The sequence below is a fragment of the Fukomys damarensis genome, unplaced genomic scaffold (assembly GCF_012274545.1).
Source record: "Fukomys damarensis isolate Sample0158 unplaced genomic scaffold, DMR_v1.0_HiC HiC_scaffold_35, whole genome shotgun sequence".
Lineage (NCBI taxonomy): Eukaryota > Metazoa > Chordata > Mammalia > Rodentia > Bathyergidae > Fukomys > Fukomys damarensis.
The window spans coordinates 38,351,647-38,367,494 of NW_022900947.1; the positions used below are offsets into that span (position 1 = coordinate 38,351,647).

The window sequence follows — 15,848 nt, forward strand, 5'->3', positions numbered from 1 at the left end:
TGTTATTAACTCTATCCTCTAACTCCTTCTGCACAAGGGCAGCACATGTTTGCAGCCAACTGATACTCAGTCTACTCCCTGTTCACAAGTTTGAGGATCTGATGGCCTCTTACACCAGTCCTAATAACCCTTCCCCCTTTTTCAAACCTGTGGATTTCTCACATCAATTTATAATCAGTTCTGTTGTACAGAAGCCACCCACGAGTCTACTGGAAACAGTCCTCTTATGTTGAGCACCCTGTGAGGCCGATGAACATCTTTCAGAGTCTCGGAAGCCGTGAGTGGGTTATACAAGGCATGCTGTCCAGTTAATCTTGGCATTTTGACTGGTTTGAGCTGGACACATGACCGGGGCATGGGGACACTTAAGTAGCTGGATCCACTGTTGTTTTCAGCTGAATGTCCTCTTACTGGGGGAGGTGGATCATTGCCTTTGTAGGGTGTACCTCTTGCCATTGCTCTTGTGCTCTGCTTCCCTCCAGTGGCCATGAAGTGAGCAGTTTAGCTCCACCACGCCCTCCTGGCCATGATTTTCCTTCCTTGGAGCCAGCCAACCATGGTCTGAAACAAAGCCAAAATTAAGTCTCCTCCCCCAAGTTGTGAGTAGCAGGTCTTTTGTAGCAGCAAAGGGAGAGCTAATACACATGCTTTTAGGATGCATAGAGAGACATTTGAAATGTCTTGGGTAGTATCATCTTTTTGAGATCTTGAAACTGATCATCATTTGGGACTATCAGAGTTAAAACTTGTCTTGGAAACAGACCCTCTCGGGATTCAGCTCTGCAGGTAGCTGTTAGCAGCCAGTGGTAAGGCATGGCCAGCACTACAGCCCCACGTCCCATGAGAACCTTCAGAAAGTAAGTGTTTCAGGTTTGGAATGAGGCTGCAAATGATCCCATGACTGTGGGCCCAGCTGACCGGATTGGACAGATTCTCAGATGAGGTATGAAGACAATCCTCCACGTTACAGGATCAGCAGTCTTTCCTGCTGGTGTCTGTGCTTCTGTCCATAGGAACACGGGTGGTGGGTGGGGGTCCTGCGGGAGCTGGGCTGGACAGGGCCTGAGGGAGGACGGCTGGAGGAGCACCCGAGGCAAATGAGCAGGGAAGGCGCCCGCGGGGGGGTGGGGGTGGAGGGCTGGCTGGCTCGGCCACCTGCACACGCCGCTCCCTGAGCCTCTGCACAGCCACCTTGGAACTTGGAGGGCCACCTCCACATATTTTTCATGTTTCCAGTAAAATACTTCATACCAAGTATTAACTGCTTTTGCTTGTCTTGGCAGTACTGGAGACTGAATCCAGGGAACCCTGAACTACATCCTTCACCCTATTTATTTTTATTTTTGAATTTTGAGACCAGATATCACCCATACTTGCTTTTGACAATTCCAATCTTCTTGCCCTAGTCTCCTTAGTAATTAGAATTACAGGTGTGCACTACTATATCCAAAGCATTAACTCATCTCCATGGTATAGGGTGGCTTTTAACACACATTAAACACAAATGTGTACACATACACACACGCATACAAACTATACACCAATGATGACAATATCTAAAGCATTTTCCTGAGAAGATACAAAGATGTGAGAGAAGTTTTGGTATAGGGCTCAGCCAACTTGCCATAAAATAAGTTCTCAAGTACAATGATTTTTTTCTCAGGAAATCTATGTAGTTGGAGAATAGGAATCCAATTCTGGGATTGCACTGGCTGCCTCTACTTCCTAAAGTTTTAAGAGTTTATCATTTTATGGATTCCTTTAGTGATTCTTTCCATAAATAAGCTGTCCTCTGGGAGCAGAGTTTGGGAAGTTATTCCCAAGTGTATTCTTTCAGACCACTAGTAGTCTATAAAAGAACCTGATTATTTGACCACTGACCTTGAGCCTACACCCATTAGCTAAGCAGGTAACCCTGAAAATGATCGGTGTTTCTACCATACATATGAACCAGTCACCTTCATCATGAAGGGACAATTCGTCCATATTGTCCCTTTTAAACAAATCTGTTTTGTTGATTTATTGAGATTGGGTTTTACTGTGCAGCTGAGGCTGACCTCGAACTCAATCTTTCTGCCTCAGTTTCCTGAATGTTGGGATTACAGGTGTATACCACCGTACCCAGCTTTCCAGTGAAATGTTTTTCATTAAAAATCTTGGTCTCTACATTTTAGGAAGCATTTCTTATACTTGCACAACAGTGTTTCTTATCCCATATTCCTATCTCCATACACATAAATTTTCTTTGGGTCATGACTTGCCAACTTCTTTATCATTCATTCCTGTCCTCTACCAAAGAATTTAAGATGTTGAAAAAAAAAAGCAGAATAATAGAATAGATGGGGTTTAATCAAAGACTCTTAAATTCTTTTACACAACTGTAAGGGAGAATGCAACATCATTTCTTTTTGTTTTTTGGTACCAGGGATCAAACTCAGGACCCTGCACTTGCAAGGCAGGGCGTGCAAGTCACTGAGCTAAATCCCCAGTCCAACATCATTTCTATTTGACGCGTGAAGACTCTCAACATCTCCCCTTCCCTCCCCTCTCCCTCCTCTTTTCGTTCACCTCTCCCCTCCCCTCCCCCCTTCCCTCTCTTTCCTCCTGGAGATTGAGCCCAGGAGTTCAAACATGCTAGGATAGGGCTCTACCACTGAGCTACACCATCAGCCCCTCCCACCATGTTCTTAAAAGGCAGAAAAACACAGTCAATTGAGAGCCTTCCATAGAAAGCATTTCAAAAGAATGAATCATAAGGTGTCTCTTTCATCAGAAGTATATTATTTTTGAGTACACTTGAAATTTTAAATGTGCACAAATTCAGGGATTTAAAAACTTCAAAAGCCACAGACATGGAGTTTAGGAAGCAGAAGGGTGGGAGCCTCCCTTCTCATTTAATCCACGCCTTGCTTTACATTCCTCACAGGTAAGCAAGCAGTGCCTAGAAGAGAAGCAGAAATGGAGTGATTTAGACCAACAATGCAAGCTCTAGTCTTAACACAGTGTTACTGAGATATTTTCTATGCTTAAGTTCAATAGCTTAATGTTTTCAAGAATAATCATTTCATGGTTTAAAGTCCTCCAAATTTTGGGCCAGGGATTTAGCTCGTGATTCCACCGCCTGCCTCGAAAATGCAAGGACCCGAGTTCAATACCTGGTACCAAAAAATCAAAGCAAAACAAAACAAAATAAGATCCTCCAAATTTCATCCAAAAGGGGGAAGAAAAGCCAATAATGATCTTTATGTTGAAACAGATGATTGTACTCAAGGTCAGGATTAGGTTTAGGGTTCTGACTCCTTTTGAACTTGAGTTAATTTCTATCACTAGCATTTAAAAAATTATAAAACAAATAGTACATTTAGCCAGGATTTAACAATAGACCTATGCAATTAGGTTTAAGTCTAGACACACATCATATATCTATGATGTGTGTGTGCGTGTGTGGTACTGGAGATTGAAATCAGGGCCTTTGCACTGAGCTCATCCCCAGCCTTTGTTTTCTTATTTTGAGACAAGGTTTTGCTAAGTCATTAAGTTGCCCAGGCTGTACTCCAACTTTAGTCCTTCTGCCTCAGCCTTCCTAAGTGCTGGGATTACAGGTATACACTATACTCTATATAAATTTTTTTTAAGTAAAAAAATCTTAATGACGTATCCAAAATTCCTGGTTTTATAGTTTGCCTAATATATATGTTTTGCTTTATTTTCTTGGTACCAGGGATCAAACTCGGGTCCTTGTGCTTGCAAGGCAGGCAGCAGAACCACTGAGCTAAATCCCCCACCCTTGCATAATATGTATGTTTGCTTAGGATTTAATACGATACCAGTGTAATATTTACACCCATGGAACAGATGTCCTTGAGGCCCTCCTTGGGTTAACATTTTAGATTCTTACAAATTCAATTCCAGAAACACTGAGCAGCTACCTGTGGGAAGAGTTTAAAACAGGAGTCCTACATTAATGCAGGACAGCGGCGGGGTGAGTTGTACATGGCAGAAATGTCTGCCTGGCCAAGTAGGGTTACTCTGAAGGCAGCAAGAACAAGAGCGGTTATTGCAAATCCCCAGAGAGAGATGGACAGTGAACCCATTGGTTATGGCTTACATCTAAATGTTCCCCCAAAGCTGCACATGTTCAGATCATGGGTGTGCAATCGTGGATTAGTCCATGACTGATTTGGCACAATTCTGGCTTTGGATGATGGATTTATTGAAGGAAGACCCACCCTGGTGTGGGTGGCACCGACTAATAGGCTTATAGCCTGAACAGAATTAAAAAGGAAAGAAGAAAGAAGGCCAGCTGCCTCTGACCTGCCGTGACATGAGCTGACTCTCCTTTGCCATGCTACCCTGCCTTGGAACCACCCAACTATCGACTGAAACCATTAAGAACTGTGAGCTAAAATAAACCTCTCTTCCTTTAACTTGTGTATGTTGAATATTCTGTCTCAGTAATGAGAAAGTAATTAAGACATCATCTCTCATCCTTGACCATTTAACTCCATTGCTTTGAGAAGAAAGAACAAATTCTTTTTTTTTTTTTTGGTACTGGCGATCAAACTCAGGACATTGTGCTTAGCAAGTCAGGTAGTGTTACCACTGAGATAAATCCCCAGCCTGGAGGTATAAATTTTTCATGTGGTACTAGTCTTCCAGCTTATCTTCTACCACTTCTTAACAGCTCCTTATGCTCCAGCTATGGGATGTTATTTATGGATCCCTTTCATAAATCAGGTTCCCTTCTGTCTACGTGCCACCCCTGGCCTGCAATCTCCTCCAACCTTGCTGTAACTGACTGGTCTTCTAAGATTCAAGTCAAGCACCAGCCCCTTGAAGAAGTCCTCCCCATGCACCTTCCTTCACCCGCTTCTCAACCTCAACTTGATTGGGCGCTCTGCTCTCCTTTGCCTTCCGTAGAAAATCAGGTCACTCTGTGGTCAAGGCCCTTCCCACAGGGCTTAGTGTTGGTTGCCAGCTAATGATGCAGGCCCAGAGCCTGACTGCTATGGCAGGAAGTGTGCAGGTGAGGTAGAGCCACAGAATGCAGAAATAAAGACCATTTACTCAACCAGCCCTTTCTGCACACAAACTACAGAACGGAGATCATCTAGAAGATGTAGATTTCAATCGTGTGTTCATATTATCCAGAGTTGGATAATAGTTACAGAAACTTCCGAAACCGAAGAAGGAGGAAGCAGTTACCAAAAGTTTCTCCTGTGCTAGCTCCCTTTTTCTGACTTCCCCTGCACACACCAGAATCCTGTGGTCAAGTGCTCTTCAGCCAGCTGACCTTAAAATACAGCTTTGCCATGAGAGACTGAAGCTGGTGTTGTCTATAAATATGAATTAATGACTCTCAGTGGCCTTGTGGCTGTCATGGAAAAAGTGAGTTTTTGTAAAACAAATGGGCTGGGATCAGAGTCCCTTTTTGCCTATAGCTAAAGTGTCTGCGCCTCTGTGGGCCACACATGGCTCGCTAGGAAGAGACAGTGTTTAGGGCCCATCTACCACTACGGGACGGGAGAAGACCACATGATTAGGAAAAGAGCTTGGAGCCCTGACTTCCACCTCAGTGCTGTTTTCCCTGTGTCATGCTGCTCCTCAAGTAGAATCCATTGAGACGCATGAGGAGTCTTTAGAGAAATGTGGCCCCAACTCTGGAGTAGAAATAGCACTTACTGTAACGAATAACCATTTCTAGTCCCACAGGAATGACTGTGTTCGTCATTTTATACAGACACGAAAACTGAAGACTGGAGTCTAAGAAACTTGTCCAAGGTCACAGAGTCAGGAAGTGGCAGAAATAATTTGCAAAGCAAGTACTCTCACAGGAGAGACTGCTGCTAACTCCACAGTCTTCATGCTCGTGTCCTCTAGGGGGAATCACCTATTAACACAGTAAAGGCTCTGAGAAGACCTGCTGGAAGGGAGACTGAAGTTTGTACAACCCTGTGATGGCAGAAGCCCTGTCTGCTCAGTAGGCAATTCTTTAGAGATGTGCACAATGTCCTGAACATAATAGGTATCCGTTAAATATTTGTTGAGCAAATAAAATAGGTAACTAAGTTAAATAACTATTATTACTGAAGTGGAGTAGTAACAACTCAAAATTTATGAGAGTTAGCTTTGGCTTTTTGTGGGGTTTTTTGTTTTTTGTTTTTTTTTTTTTTTGGTACTGGGGATTGAACTCGGGTCCTTGCACTTGTGAAGCAGGCCACCGAAGCGTTCAGCTAAATCCCCAGCCCTGTGTTTTTGTTTTTTAAAAAATTTTGTGAGACAGGGTCTTGCCATGTAGTTCAGTCTGGCCTTGAACTAACTATGCAGTCTAGGCTTGCCTCAAATTCATGGCAGTCCTCCTGCCTTAGCCTTGTGAGTGCTGGCTGGGATTACAGGCATGTACTACCATGCTTGGCTAAAGATTTCTAGCAAATGAATTTGTAAAATGTGCTTAATGTTGTAAATAGCAAGTGATCTTTCATTTAATTTCTTATAATTACCTTCATCATAATCCTTCAATCAAATAGAAGACAAACCTGTTATGGTGTGGACCAAAACCAGCCCCACGAAGCTGATCTTCAAAGGAGTGGAATTTACTCTGGCACACTCGGATGTAGGAGGCCTTTCCAAGGCCAAATCCCAGGATACCCGCAACTGCGAGGGCAGGTTAGGAAATAAAGGTAACTGAAAGGTTCAGAATCTTCTCCAGTAACTGCCTCCTAGAACATTCTTTATTAAGACTAATCATTTTTATGTTAAAAGTACAGTACCATGATAATTCAATGAACAAAATATCTGAAAAACAAAGCCCATATTGCAGAACCAGAGTGGGAACCAGGGACTTTTTGGTCTCTGCTTTGAAGTGGAAGCAGAAGGGCCAGGAGAGAGTAAGCAAAGGAGAGGGCCCAGACAAGGGGCTGAGGTCATGGGAGGACAGGTGAGATCTGGGTTATGGCTATGCGAGAGCGCCTTCATTTTCTTTTACTGATTTAAGGCGCTGGGAGCTTCAGGCGGTCTTGCCGCTACAGAGATAACAAGGAAGAGGGAACCTCCCACGAAGCATCCCTTCAGCTGGAGGGAATGAGATTTCTGCCTGTAAACTGCAGTGCAACCTCTCCATACACAAAAGGTCTATGTATTCCAAGGAGAAAAATGAAACCCCAAGTTTATGTTAAATTTGTTATAATAGAGAGAGTCCTTGTTTTTTTAAAAAAATTATTTTTCATGTCCATCATAGGTAATGCTTTGAAGACTGGCTGGACCAGAAGAAGAAAATGAGAAACACTAATGGACGCATCACCCCTGATGCTCTGCAGCTGAGGATTTTGTTTCAGCAGGCCCTTCATATCTGTGGTCTGACTCCACATCCCACGGAGTCAACCAACTGCAGTTTGGAAATACTGGAGAGAAATTGGAGCTTGTACTGAACACACACAGATGTTTTTTCTTTCATTATTCTCTTAAGTCATTTCACCATAATAACCATTTACACAGCATTTATATTGTATTAGGAATAAGTGATCTAGAGATGAGTTAAAGTATACAGAGAAAATGCACAGGTAATAGGCAATTATTATGCTTTTTTTTAAGGGGCTGGAGGATCTGTGGATTTTGGTGTCCTCAGGGGCCCTGGGAGCAATTCCCTGGGATACTGAGGAAAAACTGTATAGTATATCTTGCCTATCCCTCTTCATCCATTCTTTTAAAGAAGACTTCTAAAGAGAAGTCCCTCCTGCTAAGCTGTACATCAGGAAGTACTATATGACCTAGGACACTAAAAATGGTAGGAACTGGAGACTGATATTTCAGAGTCACTACAGGCAATTTTGATAAGCTGGGCATTCACATCTATAGCTGCTATAAGCATCTTCGTCTATCAAAGTGAATCTGCTTGTTTTTATTTCTATGACTTACGTGCAACTTTAGGTAATGATCCAAATCTTGGATTAGCTGCTAAATAACCTATGGAGTAACATACAAATACATTATTACTTATTAAAATTGATAAGTAACTTATTTAAATTCATAAGGAAAAGTTCAAAATTTAAGATATAAAATTTCTTTCTATTTTTGTTTTTTTGGAGACAGGGTCTTACTATGTAGTTAAGGCAGGCCTTGAACTCACTATGTAGCCCAAACTCATTGTGATCTTCCTGTCTCAGCCTCTCAAATACTGGGGTTATAGGTGTGCACCACCACACCTGGCTAAAATATAAAATTTCTTAAATGTACAAATTTTCTTAATCTAAAGAAGTTATTTTATCATGTAAAGGTACAAGGTCCCAGTGACAAATGTAACTGTATTATTTGCTTTAAATATACCAAAAACCTTAATGGGAAAAAAAGATATTATTTTAGAAGAGTTATCATTCCATTTGGTTGAATTTAATTCAGAAAGAACCATTTTAGTCAACTTCCAAATATTAACAGAAAGACTATGAAACAGATCACTAAAGACTGAGTTAAATAGAATGAAAAGAAATGTTATCATCCTCTCCTCTTAACATAACTATAGGCTTATAGCTCAGTGGTTCTGCCACCTGCCTCACAAGCACAAGGACCCGAGTTCAATCCCTGGTACCACCAAAAAAAAACACCAAAAACTTTAGGAAGCTTCAATTTAGAGATTTACAGTCTGGACCTTTACCTGAGCTACATCCCCAGCCCTTATCTATCTATCTATCTATCTATCTATCTATCTATCTATCTATCTATCTATCTATCTATGCATCTATTTATCTATTTAAATTGTGAGACAGGTTCTTGCTAAGTTGCCCAGGCAGGGCTTGAATTTGCAATCTTCTTGCTTCAGCCTTTCAGAGTGATGGAATTACCAGCATATGCCACCATACCAGACTTGTCACAATTTTTAAATGAAAACATTTAACTTGTGGTAGATAGAACAACAGCCTCCTAAAGATGTCCACACTATAATCATTAGAAACTAAGAATATGTTGCATTACGTAAGGGAATTAAGGTAGAAAATGGAACTAAAGTTGCTAATCATATAATTTTTTTTTCCAGAACTGGGCATCAAACTCAGGACCTTGCTCTCACCAGGCAGGCAAAGTGCCACTGAGCTACATCCCCACCCCCAGATAACTTTAAAATAGGGCAATGGCTCTGAATGACCCAGGTGGAATCAACATAATCAAAACAATCCTTGAATAAAGACAAACTAATCGAAGAGAAGAGAAAGATGGTAATGTGAGAAAAACTTGGCTTAATGTAGCTGGTTTTGAAGACACAGAAAGGGGCACCAGCCAAGGAATACAGATGACCTATATAAACTGGAAAGGGAAAGAAATCCTAAAAACTTCCAGAAGAAACACTTCCTCCTGAACTGTAAGATAATAAATATGTGTTGTCTTGATAGAGCAAACATTTTAGCGAAAAAAACATACGAAATTTCACAATGTAAAATGACTTCTGCCATCCCTAACAGCAGTTTGCTTTGTTTAGATCAGAATCAACAGACTAGTCTCGCTCAAAAGTTTTGTAACCCACATCATTGTAAAGAACCATTGTTAATTTTGCTGACCAGACATGCCCCCTTCCCCAGCGCTAGAATATTAAAGGTAAACAAACTCCCACAACTAAGGAGTGCTACATCTGGGTTGAAATTCAACTGTCTCACCGCCATTATTTTGTATATTGGCGATGTGAACTGTGAAAATAAAATGTAACTACCTGAATGAGATCAAGGCTATAAAACCCTATAAAAGAAGGAGCTGTAGCTCAGGACTTGGTCGATTCTGGCACTGCAATTAGGTGGGATTGACCTTTGTCAACACATAAAACTTTTTGTTATTTACTTCCATTCTGTTGCCTCTCTGTGTGTCACTTGCCAATTCCTTTAGTAAGAGTCTTAGGCTATCGTGTTTGCTGTAATTTGTTACAGCAGTAATAAAAAGCTAACATATTCTTGAAAAACTTTTGCACAGATGCAAAAGATGTTATATTTGAATAGTGTAATATTCACAAAACAAAAAAAAAAACTCCTTATTATGTCCTGACCATATTTTTTCCCTATATCAAAAACAGTCTGCCAAGGATTTAGTTCAGTGGTGCCACTGCCTGCCTCACAAGCACAAGGAACCGAGTTCAATCTCTGGTACCAAAAAAAAAAAAAAAAACAAAAAAAAAGTCTGATGAAAGTTTTGTGCTGATCAATGAATATATTTCTACAAAAAGACTACCTTTGGGCTGGACATTTAGCTTAGTGGCACTGTGTCTGCCTGGCAAGCACAAGGTTCTGAGTTTGATTCCTGGTACAAAAAAAGACTATCTTTAAGTGATAAAGATGACATTATATTTCATATATGATCATTACAGACAGTAGTATTTATTAAAATGGAATTCTCCTAGATATGTGACATGAAGGGCAGAGCATGTGGCGGATTTCAGCCCATTCATGTCTTCCCTGGAGCAGCCAAGTGCAGCGAGCAATCTATCTAAACACAGAGAGGCCCTGAGAGACACAGGACTTTTAGTATAGGAAAGGCACTGTGTTAGTTTCTTGTGGTTGCTATAACAAATTACTACAAAGTCAGTGGCAACACAGATGTATCATTGTATAGTTCTTGCAGTTAGAAATCCAAAATCAGTCTCAATGAGTTAAAAACTAAGGTTGTAAGTATATTCCTTCAGTGGGCTGCTTTCATTTTAGGCGAGTCCAGGGGTCTGGTCTTTCTATATCCTAGAGTCCCCCCACATTGCTTAGCTTGTGGCCCTTTTCTTAATCTTCAGAGTCAGAATGTTGAGTCAAGTTCTCACACTGCCATCTCTGGTTCTGTCTTCTGATGCTCTTCACTTTTAAACAGTGTATTGGGTATATTGGGCACCCTGGAACCATTCAGGATAATCTCCCTGTTTTAAAATCAGCTGATTAACACTTTAGTTCCACCTGCAACTTTAATTTCCCTTTCCTGAGTAACATAATACATTCACTGAACTGGGGATTAAGACCTCCTCCAGAAGGCAGGCACTCGGGCTAAAAATAGGCAAAGATATGCATAAGTAAATCCTTCTTCCAACATAGAAGTTTGGCGCTAAAAAGCTGCCAGGAGGGTAACAAAACCTGGACTCTCTGAAGTTAAACTATTTACAAATAGTGACACTTACCTTGGTGGACCAATCCCTGGGTAATTAGCATGCTAACAAGTGAAGCAGGCAGAGCTGTAAAACAAAAATGGCCCTCAATACTGGTTATTTTAAAACGTGGCATCTCAGCTAGAAGTCAGGGATAATTACTCTGAACTTTTCTCTTACCTTCCTTGGCAGTGAGTTTTATTCATTTATTATTTTATTTATTTAACAAATACTTATTAATTAACTACATGGAGAAGTTTCCTGGGATCTTTCTCAGTCACTTATCTGATACACAGTGTCAGTCTAATTCACCTCCATTTCTAACATCCACAATTAGTGAATTTACAACATCTAATCACTATGTCTACCATAGGCATGTTAGGGTGTCTGACACTTAGCTGTTCAATTTTGGAGTTGCTGTTAGCTATATCTTTTGATATGTCAATTCATACATGTTAAAAATCACTATGATGGACTCACACACAGCTTTCTTTCCTCTAGATTCACTAATTGTGAAAATGTTTATTCCTATTTTTTTTTTAAGCCTTCTGAAATTTCTAAACCTCATGACTCTTCATTATAGAATATTTCAGCAGATATCTTCTAAAAACAAGAACAAAGCCAGGCATGGTGGCACACACCTGTAATCCCAGCACTCAGGAGGCTAAGGCAGGAGGATTGCTGTGAGTTCGAGACCAACTTGGGCTACATAGTGAGTTCCAGGTCAGTCTCAACTAATAGTGAGACCCTATCTCAAAAAACCAAAAAACCAAAAAACCAAAAAAAAAAACTAAAAAACCAAGTACATTCTCTAGCATAATCACAATCCTATTAGCATATTTAAGAAATTTGCTTCTTGAGTACTCCTACTCAAGAAAAATTATATTAACTAATACATAATCTGTATTCAACTCTCTCCAATTGGCCCAGTAATGTTTTTCACAGCTGCAGGTTTTAAGGATCATGTATTACAGTTATTCTCTAATCTGCTTTAATCTAGAATAGTTCCCCAGTATTATGTTGTTTTGTTTTTTTGTCTTTCACGATATTTTGTCCCACAACCTGATAAGTATTTGCCTTAAGACCAACAGAAAAGATTATAAGAAGACTATATTCACGTTAAACATATGCAGTGTTTAGCTATGATAGTTGACACAGGCAATTTAGTCTGGTAAGAGCGGTTTCCAGCATTGTAAAATGTGTTAATGACTTCTTCCAAAAGTAGACAGCAGTGATAAACATCTATTTCTTCCTAGCAACCAAGACAAATCAAATACCAACCCATTTTCCCACTTACAGCCAGCTACCTGATGGTAGGCATATGGGCCATACTTGGGATCATTAAATTATTTGGTCATATGCTGTCAGAAGAGACATGAATTTCTAGAAGCACAACAGTAAATATTGTAACTCATTATGAATATCACCTTCTAGGAGGTTATGTCTAAACCTGGTGATACTGGATTTGCATAATTTATGAACTCAAGATTAGAATTCCAAAGTCTGCATTATCCCTATGGCAGCAATATTGCAAAATATTGGGGTTGTAGCTATAGGCTATTATGCCATGCTCTTTTCTTTCTTTCTTTCTTTTTTTTAGATGAGGTCCTGTTATGTAGTTCAGGCTAGCCTTGAGCTCACTATATAGCCCAAGCTGGCCTTGAACTCATGATGATCCTCCTGCCTCAGCCTCCCCAGTGTTGGGATTACAGGTGTGCACCACTACTCTTGGCTATGCTATTTCAAATGATAATCATGGATTTTTTTTTTAATTGGAAGGGACTTTAATACACACCTGGACTATACATCCTTATCCGATGTAAGATAGGCCCAGAAAGAGGAAGCAAGTCAGCACAAAATGCTATTCAGAAACAGTGTAAGAGAAGTATTTATGTAACACTGCCATTTTCCATTCATTAAACAAGTACTTAAGAGGCATTCTGTATGTCTGAGGCATGGTGTAGGCTCCGGGATGAATCCCCAGAGGAGCTTAGGCATCATTTCTGAGGCCTACGAAGCTTACACATGAGTGGAATTTAGGTAAGGCCTACTTTTTGGTCATCAAGGAATTCTCAATAATGGTCCTGATATATGCTGCGCTCACAAGAAGGAAAGAGTTATGTGCGTGTCACTTTCTGCTAAGTGAAGTAAGAGCTCTACAATTAGAGGTCATCTCTGCCCTGAAAAGGGTCTTAAAATGGATTTAAACTCTAAACATTTCCTAATATCAAAGTTCTTCAAGGACTTATGCAAAATCCTGTTCAATAATAAATAATCAGCATAATTCTAACAGGAGATGAAGATGGATATTGCAGCAAATCGAGTGTTAATGAACATCAAGAGGGATGAGTTACCTCTCTTCCAGAAACTTTCTTCTTGACATTCTCGGATAATCTTGGCAATCTCTCCTTTGTGCATGTGCAGTTTTGATTTTGGACAGAACAAGAAACTCTGTAAGGAAAGTTACATGGTGAGTTAATTCAGATCATCAGAAAAGCATCCAAGCCAGGAATGCATACCTGTAATCCCAGCACTCAGGAGGCTGAGGTAGGAGGATCACTGCGAGTTCAAGGCCAGCCCGGGCTACATAGTGAGTTCAAGACCAGCCTGAACTGCATAGTGAGACCCTGTCTCAAAACACCAATCAATAAACAAGCAAACAAATAAAAAATAAAGCACCCATTTTGTCTGTCTGTCTCTGTATCTCCTTCCCTCTCTCTCAGTACTGGGGAATAAATCCATGGCACTGTACAGGTAAGCGCTCTGCTACTGAGCTATATTCCCAGAATTTTAAATTTTTGTTTGGAGATAAGGACTCCCTAAGTTGTCTGGGCTGGCCTTGAACTTGCATCATCCTCCTGCCTCAGCTTCCTAAGTAGCTGGATCTACAGACATGAGCTATGACTCCCAGCTCTTGATTAATGGCCAATCCACTTGCTGGATTTAAGCAAGGAATGAATCCCAGTTGGAGAGACAGAGTGACTTACTGCCTGCAATACAAGGAGCAGCTATTTGGACAGGCTGAATTTCAACTGAGGCCATTTGTTCTTTCTTGCCTCCAAATCTCTATCTATGCAGTTCACTATCCCTACCAGGCTACTCACTCCCTTGGCCTACCTGGTATTTTTTAGTTGTTTTTTTAAACAGGGTCTCACTATGTAGTTTAGGCTGGTGTTGAACTCAAGGTGATCGTCTTGCCTCAGCCTCCCAAGTGCTAAGACTACAGGCATGCACTACCATGCCTGGATCTAGCTGGTCTTAAGACCCAGCTCAGTGTTGCCTCCTTGGTTAAGGTAGAGATCTTCTGATTTTTCCACTGTTCTTTAGAGTAGATATCAAGGAGGGTGATGGACACCATTTCTGAAGCACTTTCTCATGGACTAGGCTCTATGCCAAGTATGTGAAATGCATGGTGTTATGTTAATAGAGTGAGGGTTCCTGTGGCTCCTGTACTTCCACAGTTCTACAAGCAGGGCAAGCTGGCAGTCACCCTTTTATTCTCTACAACCCATGACTCAGTACAAGTGTGCAACGATCAGTGTCAGTCCAACAGTTATAACTGTGGCAATGCACAGCAATGCAGAAGTGACTGCTGTCACTCTGTTACCTGGTTCCTTAGCACAAGTGCACCTTGGCAGGCACTCCTGTGTGTCTTGTGTAAATACAGATGGTCCCTGACTTACGCTGGTTCACATTTTTTGATTTTATGGTGGTTGGAATTGATAGGCTTTCATACTTGGGATTTGGATCTTGTCCTGGGCTAACCATATGCACTAATATACAATTTCCTTTGATAATGGGCAGCAGCTCCCAGTCAGTCACATAATCACGAGGGCACACAACTGGCACTCTACAATGAATTGTGTTGCTAAGCTCTGGTGTTTGGTAGATGGATGTGTTAAATGCATTTTGACTTACGCTATTTGCAACTGCTGGTGGGTTTATTGGCATAAAAGCCCATTGTAAATCAAGGAGTATCTATCCATTCTTGCTTCTGCTGTGGCTACAGCAGAAATAAGGAATGTCTCCATTCCACACATATATGTACACACTCAACGATCACAATTTCTGTGCTTGCAGAGTCAAGATGAAGACTTCTGCAGTCTCCTTTCAGGAGCTCTGGGGATCCTTTACGTAGAGCCATGCATGTTTTATGGTTTTCTATTTCACAGGGGCAGCTCAGGTTTTCACATTCTTTTCCTTGTGACTTGTTACCATTTGTCTGCTGGGCTTGCCTATTCTTCCATCCTTATACATTATCCCCTCCAAAGACAATTTTAGCTTGAAACATGAGTTCCATTTATCCATCAAACACACTCTCTCGCTTTCATTTTATATGTTGCTGAAGCAAATAATATTCATTCCTAAAAAGTGAAAAAATGTGCCCATGTTAACTTGTGAGTTCTCTATGTGATGGCTAATTAGTAATTAAGGACTCCGTTACCCTAAAAGCAACACCTGTCAGTAGCATATGCTTAGTATGATAACCCTTAGTAAAAAAAAATGTAAAAATAGGCAAGATGCATCATTCTAATTGTGACAATAATGTTTTGCTCTGCTACAGGAAACCTCTTCGGTCATGGGCACCCTCCTTATGAGTTAGCTAAGCAGAGTTCCAAACAGGAAAGAGTACACAAAAGAGTTTATAAATAAAAATTTAAAAGGCTTCTTTCTGAGGCAGCCAAAACCAGACTTTCCTTCCTGCACCCATTTAACAAACAGGCAGACTGAAAAAAAAAAAAAAAAAAAAAAAAGA

The 15,848-nt window shown here is 40.7% G+C and overlaps 1 protein-coding gene across 3 annotated transcripts in view; it reads right to left on the minus strand.

The window, feature by feature from the left end:
- Positions 1-2,760: 2,760 nt before the first annotated feature.
- The window catches only part of Ociad2 (OCIA domain containing 2), a 15,446-nt gene continuing 2,358 nt past the window's right edge, over positions 2,761-15,848 (minus strand). For all 3 annotated transcript variants that reach the window (XM_010640225.2, XM_010640224.3, XM_010640223.3), the window contains exons 3-7: positions 13,447-13,543; positions 11,126-11,179; positions 7,915-7,962; positions 6,537-6,654; positions 2,761-2,941 (exon numbers count right to left, since the gene is read on the minus strand). In XM_010640225.2, coding sequence (XP_010638527.1) covers positions 2,860-2,941; positions 6,537-6,654; positions 7,915-7,962; positions 11,126-11,179; positions 13,447-13,543 — 399 coding nt within the window. In that variant the 3' untranslated portion in view covers positions 2,761-2,859. The remainder of the gene's footprint in view (positions 2,942-6,536; positions 6,655-7,914; positions 7,963-11,125; positions 11,180-13,446; positions 13,544-15,848) is intronic.